General features: G+C 45.4%; 1 protein-coding gene across 1 annotated transcript; it reads left to right on the plus strand.

Moving 5' to 3' along the window:
- The first annotated feature begins 2,135 nt into the window (after positions 1 to 2,135).
- On the plus strand, positions 2,136 to 6,380 carry mnx2b (motor neuron and pancreas homeobox 2b). Its single transcript, XM_086140057.1, has 3 exons — positions 2,136 to 2,709; positions 3,907 to 4,067; positions 5,543 to 6,380. The coding sequence occupies exons 1-3, from the start codon at positions 2,277 to 2,279 to the stop codon at positions 5,969 to 5,971; spliced, it is 1,023 nt and encodes a 340-aa protein (XP_085996183.1). The 5' UTR covers positions 2,136 to 2,276; the 3' UTR covers positions 5,972 to 6,380.
- The last annotated feature ends 984 nt before the right edge of the window (positions 6,381 to 7,364 follow it).

The raw sequence follows: 7,364 nt of genomic DNA on the forward strand, positions 1-7,364 counted from the left end.
TTGACGTGTGAATGAGAGGGTGAATATACCGATATGTGTAATAATCACGTTATTATCCTTTACAAGCCCTTATCTGGTTGTGATCACGGGGTCTTTATCTTGCTTCGCACCAGCTGAACATCTCCATGGGTCACAGGGAACCGCAGGCCAGCGGAGTCTAAAACGTTGAAGATGACAAAGATGTTTTAAACTGTTTATTACATCCTTATTACAAATGCTAGCGATTCCTTCATTATCTATATTAAACATATGTGACATCCAGGATCTGTTCTGTTTCTGCAGGCTCCCGGCGGCCCTGCACCCACCCACAACTCCCAGGAGAAGGACAGATGAGAACACTACATGGTATGGTGTGTGTGTGTGTGTGTGTGTGTGTATTCCAGGTACTGATTTAATTCAATTTGTGCAGCAGTGTCAGCGGCCCCTGGCTGACAGGCCCGGCCGCGGCCCGACTATTCAAATCACTTTCAAATCATAAAATCGGGCTGAGAGGCAGCACTGATTTCCTTGGAGAAAATTACCTCAGTATGAGCGGAGAGGACAATCTGCCTGATAGGGAGCTGGTGGTGGCGGTGGGGGGGAAGTGGGCGGACTCGACCGGGCCGCTGCAATTTCCTGGAGGTCGACAATTCTCATGACATATCACAAAAGTGGGGGGGCTCCTTGAATCATCTCCCCCTCCTCCTCCTGTCCACATTTCCTGCAGTTTGAGCTCCAACCCGTTGCTGTGAAGTTTGCCTCCAACAGCCCTGTGTTTCACTAATATCCGACCGACACTGCCCGGCAACCCTTCATCACGTGAAGGCTGATAGAGGGAAAGTAAAAAAAAGATTACAATTAATATTTTTTCTAATTTGGGAGGGAAAAAAACAAACAATAGACAGGCGCTTTTTATGTGAGGGTCCATTAGACCATTTAACATAGCAGTGCAATTTTATTTATTGGTTTATCGTTTTTAAATGTGGATGTTTTTTCTCTTGTCTTTTTTAATCAATTCATTTTTATTTTTTATTTATCCATTTTATCTATCTAGTTTTATTTATTTATCTTTTTTTTAGTGACACTGAGGCATTAATTCTTATCAAGCAAGAGGCCAATTTCCTCTTGTACCAGATTTGTGTGTGTGTGTGTGTGTGTGTGTGTGTGTGTGTGTGTGTGTGTGTGTCATAAAAAAGTTCAACATCACCTGTCTGGCTCTGCAGGAACGCATGCAGGAACTATTAATGAGGGATTCAGTTCAGCCCTGGCTATTGTTATTGTTTATTTCCTGTTTATTTCCACAACACCAGATGTGATCAACTTGTGTGTGTGTCTGTGTGTGTGTGTGTGTGTGTGTGTGTGTGTGTGTTTGTGTGTGTGTGTGTGTGTGTGCTTGTGCATGCATGTGTGCGCGTGTGTGTCGGTGACGTAAAATTTAACACCATCCCCGACTGTAATTGTTGTTTATTTCCAATTTATTTCTACGTCACCGGTTATAAACAGCTTGTGTATGTATGTGCGTGCGTTTGTATAAGCGTGTGCTTGTTCACGCCTGTGCGTGCGTGCGTGTGTGTCGGTGTCGTCAACTTTAACGTAAACCCGATCGTTCTTGTTGTTGCTCTTGTTTACGTCCAGGTTTTTCCACGCCAGCAGGTGTAAACAATTTGTGCGTGTGTGCGTGCGTGCACAGCCCCAACATCAGCCCCGACTGTTGTTGTTATTTACTTCCTATTTATTTCCACGCCACCAAGTGCAAACAAGTCGGTTATGTGTGTGTGTGTGTGTGTGTGAGTGCATGCATGTGTATGTGTGTGCATGTGCGCGTGTGTGAGTAAGAGCAGCGGAGGTGATGAAGTACAATCTCCTAAATGTAACTCGGAGTTTTTGATGCAGTCGGAGTGGGTTTGCAGGCGGTCCCGGTGGGCGTGGGTATCCGGGTGGGGCATTACCTCACCCTCCGTGGAAACGAGCGGGTAATTAGCTGATTAGAGGCCCGTCGGAGCGGCCAATCAGAGGCGCCGCCGGCCTGCAGGGGGCGTGGCCAGAGAGGGCGCCGGGGCGGCTGATGGAGAAGCGCCTCTGATCGGAGAACTTTGGGTCGCGCTCGGGCGGCGAGGGTGGACCGGAAGTCGACATTCTTGCAGAAAGTTAAAAAAAAGAAGCAACCGCCCGCTCCGGATGCGCGTCTGAGCGTGGATGCGCACATCCCGCCCCCGCGGACGCGCCCCGACGCACGGCCACAGGTGCGCACGTCGGCTCCCCTCCGCGCTCCGCCGTCCTCCCCGAGTCCCGCCGCCATGGAGAAGTCCAAGAACTTCCGGATCGACGCCCTTCTGGCCGACGAGAGCCGCCGGGGCTGCCGCGACCTTTCCCCGGGTCTGAGCAGTGACAGCCCCGCCGGCAGCCCCGGTTCCTGCCGCCGGGCGGACACGCCGTCCCCGCGGGCCACGCATCTCCAGACCGGGATCGTCCCCAAACCGGGCGTCCTGAACATCCCGCACCCGGGACTCGCCTCGCTGCCTCAGGCCGCCCTCCCGGGCATGTATCCGGCGCCCGTGTACCCGCTGTCGGCCCTGGGGGGCCAGCACCACGCCTTCGCCTACACCGGCTTCACCCAGCTGAGCCAGGCCTACCCCGAGCACCTGAAGGCGGCCGCCATGGCGGGCTCGCTGCCCCTGGAGCACTGGATCCGGGCGGGCATCATGATGCCGCGGCTCCCGGATTACACCGGTAAGCCCCCCCCCCCCGGTCGACCCGCACCTTTTTTTTTTTTTACATTTTATTTACATTTTAAATCCGTCAAAAGGCCACGGAGCCATCAAAACCCAGTTATCACAAGATTCGCCATTTAACTGAAGGGGTTCGTCCCATTTATTTATTGATCCAAATTGTGGAAGTTATAACAAACTCTAATATTAACATTGTCGCTCTTTTTTAATTTCGAATTTTAAACCCTCGATTTTATCCTGGGGGAAAAATAATATTGTTACAAGATGTAATAACAGAATTTATCAAATTATTTTTTTTAATTATAAGTAATTATAATGGCATATCATTGTTATTATTATTACTATTATTAGAAGAACTATTTCAATTATTAGAATTATTGTCATCCCCACTAAAATCATCACTAATATTATTATTATTATTGCTATTGTTACTATATTATAGATGAATTCCGTTAATTTAATATGGGGATTATTCAAACAGCCCACGGGCCGAACCCAGAGATGTATGGATCGATTGAATGAACGATTATCAATCACTAGTTCATTTCACTTTCGAAATTCCCTGACATTTTTCCAAGTCACTGCGAGAGCAATTTAATCCGAAGAAAGGCGCGACGTCCCTCCACCCACCTCCACCTCCACCTCCACCACCCTCCTCCTCCTCCTCCTCATCATCATCATCATCCACCCTTCATCCCATCCGTGTGTAACTCCTTTTTTTTTTTTGAAACCTCTCCGCAGTTTTATTTCTCTATAAATGCCAATCCGGTGAAAAGCGTCTTTGTGAGATTCAATAAACAAACCCTCTGTAGTTCGTCAATAAAATCAAAATAAATTAAAAAAAAAAAACCTTCATTGAATTTTCATTAAGTTAATGGCCCCCTGTGTTTTTATGGACCCCCTCCCCCCCACTTGTGTTCCCCGTCGACAATAAACCGGAGTGGGACTATTACAGTTAATGACGGCCGCAGAGCGCGGGCATATGTGCACGTCTGAGCCCGCCCACAACATCACATTGAACTTCCGCGTCCTTGGCGTTGTAAATAAGACTAATGGTGGAATATTTAAGACTCATCTGGGAGTTCACTGGCTTTTTTTTTTTTGAGTTGCTTGAAATACGTTATGAACTACACACCGATTGCACGCAAGTGAGCGTATCTTTTTCATGTTAAGCGCATTTGTGACCCCTTTTCCTCAGCGGGCCCCCAGAGCGGCCTCCTGGGGAAGTGCCGGAGGCCCCGCACCGCCTTCACCAGCCAGCAGCTCCTGGAGCTGGAGAACCAGTTCAAGCTCAACAAGTACCTGTCCAGACCCAAGCGCTTTGAGGTGGCCACCTCGCTGATGCTGACCGAAACACAGGTGAGAGGGGGGTTGGGGTCTACGTCGGGCACCCGAGGGCCCCTGGCATTATCTCCAAAGCAAAGCAATATAACAAGGCGTTCCAGCTCCTCTTTTAGAGCATCCAGGTCTCGGCCGGTGAAAGAAAAATACCCATTGTTGCATAATAACACCACATACGACTCCTTGAAAATAGCACAGATGTGTAAAGAAAGAAGTAGGGTTTTGTTCTGTACACACACACACACACACACACACACACACACACACAATTGTCCTACACACTCCTCTTGCTGTTTTTTAAAAAAAATTTAAAGTATGAAATATAGAGGTAGTACATCAACTACTGGCTTCCCGGTAGTATTACAAATGACACACTTAAAAATGTATTATCTTTATTTATTTCAGGAAGTAATCGTGTATTGGGAGTACTAGCATAATGAAAAAAGGTAGTACTGCACGGTGCATGCAGAATGAAGTACCATCTTGATCAGCGTTGAAAGCAGTACTTGGACATTTTGTTAAAATTTCACCTCCAGAAGAACTGAAGCTGATGGAGTAAAATGTAGCAGGAGAAAAGCCAAAGAGGGAAGAGCAGATTGAAAACACACACACACATATATGTGTGTGTTTTGATGAACCATCATTGTCTGGATTATATTTTTTATTCTTCCTCTCACGGTCACATGATAATCCCACGATCACGTGACCACCAGGTTCACATGACAGTGACCTCCTGTATTTTAGTATCCTACCTATGAAGTTGTATCTAAATAATCCCAGCTGGATTTTTTTTTCCCAGAAGAAATGTATTTTAGTCACAGTATTTTATCCTGATACTTGTGATGGATGCACACATAGTTTTGTGTGTTTTCAAACGTTGAATCAGGTCCGGCCTCCCAACGTGCCAAGGCCATTTCCAAAGAAATAATTGAAATGATCATACTACTACTAATAATAACACTAACAGTTATAACTATTGTTGTTGTTGTTTTTCTTCTTATCGATGATGTCTTGTAGTAGTAGTAGTAAATAATATAATATAATATAATATAATATAATATAATATAATATAATGTAATATAATGATGTTTTAAATATTGATAAGTAACGTATTTAGATAAACAATGACTATGTTTTACTAATTTAATTACTTGCTGTTAAAATGTGCAGGAAAAGAAACCCGGAAGTTCTCACCTGCACCCGGAAGAGACGGCGAAGGCTCGCGCGGGAAAAAAAATAAACAAAACTAACAAATAATTGAATTCGTCGAACGAAACAGGCGTAATTTGAATTAAATCAAATTTAATTTCATTTAATTTAGTTCTAATTCCAGGTTATTACTTGCTCTTTAATCCCCCGCAGAAAATGAATTCTGATTTATCGTTTCTGTATGTCGGGATGTTTCGATTCAATCATCTGGTTTTTATTTTTCTTTAATCATTTTTTTTTTTTTTTTTTTTTTTTTTCATATAATTCCCCCCCTCCATTCTCAGGTCAAGATCTGGTTCCAGAACCGCCGGATGAAGTGGAAGCGCAGCCGAAAGGCGAAGGAGCAGCAAGCGGCGGCTCCGGCCGTGCCGGAGGCGGAGCGCGGACTGAGGGCGGCCGCCGGCAAAGCCGACGAGGGCCGGCGGCCCGTCGCGGCGGGGGTCGACCTGGAGCTGGAGGACGCCGAGGAGGAGGAGGAGGAGGAGGTGGAAGAGGACGAGGAGGAGGAGGAGGAGGAGGAAGACGAAGAAGGAGGGACCCGGCACAGCTTTTCCGTTGCCATGGGCAACGGCGCGGGGATGCCCCGGGCCATGGACTTCCTGCAGCGCGGCGGTGGCGACCTGGGCTTCACCGCGCACAGCCCCTTCTCCGACGACGAGCTGCAGGAGGTGCCGGTGGGAGGAGGCGACCGCAAGATCGGTGCGGGACTGTGAGGAGAACCCTGTTACGGAGAGACTTCGGACCGGGGTCCCGCCATCTGTTGCCCCTAGCAACCGCTCCCATCCGGACGCTTTCGATGGAAAAAAAGACACTCCGGTTTATCATCATTCATATTCTTGTTATTATTATTATTATTATTATTATTATTATTATTGACATTGATGTGAAAAAGTCGTCATTTCCTGCGAACACACGCGCAAACACGCACATTCTACGGCGTGGACAGATGCGCTCATTTCCTGTCTCTGTGTATTTGTCATTTTACCCCTCCATCCCCACGCCAACTGTGGCGTGGGTCACGTAACCTTTCAAGCGGCTCCTCTTCTTCCTGTCGCTGACTTGTACGTCAATTAATTTATTTGATTTGTTGCCAAGATGAATCATAAATGTATTTATCTGAAACGTGTTTGTTGTTCAAATGTGAGAAGAGAAAAAAAAATCATTTATCCACGACCGGAAGCGGGGTCTGTTCTTCCAGAGGCGACCGGATATCCGGCCGGCAGCAGGTACCGGCTGACCCGATGACACCCCGAGTACTTTTCAGGGTGTCATCCAAGTAGAAAATGTGTGGTTAGTACTTCAAGTACTGCAGTACTGCTTGAAAAATTACTCTCAGTTTGTTGGAGGTAATTGAGTACTTTATTCTCAGCGAAGTACTTCCGTCATGCATCATATTTATATGTGTGTGAGTGTGTGTGTGTGTGTGTACATATGTATATATATGTATGTACAGGACTGCCTCAGAAAATTAGAATATTGTGATAAAGTTCTTTACCTTCTGTAATGCAATTAAAAAAACAAAAATTACTTTTTTATGATATTCTGATATTTTGAGATAGGATTTTTGAGTTTTCTTAAGATGTAAGCCATAATCAGCAATATTAAAATAATAAAACGCTTGCAATATTTCAGTTGATTTGTAATGAATCCAAAATGTATGACATTTTTTTTTTGTAATTGCATTACAGAAGATAAAGAACTTAATCACAATATTCTAATTTTCTGAGACAGTCTTGTATATATATATATTTGTGTATATTTATGTATGTATATATATGTATACATGTATATGTTTGTGCACATATATATACATATGTGTGTGTGTATGTGTGAGTGTGTGTGTGTGTTCGTGTGCACATATTTTTATTGTCTATTTTTTTTTTGTTTAGTTATTTTTTATTATTTTTTTAAACACGGCCTGGGTGTACTGCACAGTAGAGGCTGATGCAGTACTACTTCCAGGGGTTTAAGTACTCGCAACCCAATGAAAGGGTGGTGATGAAGTAAAACGTACCAGGAGGAGGCTGAATGCAGGGAGTCCTGTGCGTCCGCACACACACACACACACAGTGACACTACATATTTGGGGATCGCCGCGGTCCCGTC

The sequence above is a fragment of the Fistularia commersonii genome, chromosome 3 (assembly GCF_037954325.1).
Source record: "Fistularia commersonii isolate RoL2024-O1a breed Wild chromosome 3, RoL_Fcom_v1.0, whole genome shotgun sequence".
NCBI classification, from domain to species: Eukaryota; Metazoa; Chordata; class Actinopteri; order Syngnathiformes; family Fistulariidae; genus Fistularia; species Fistularia commersonii.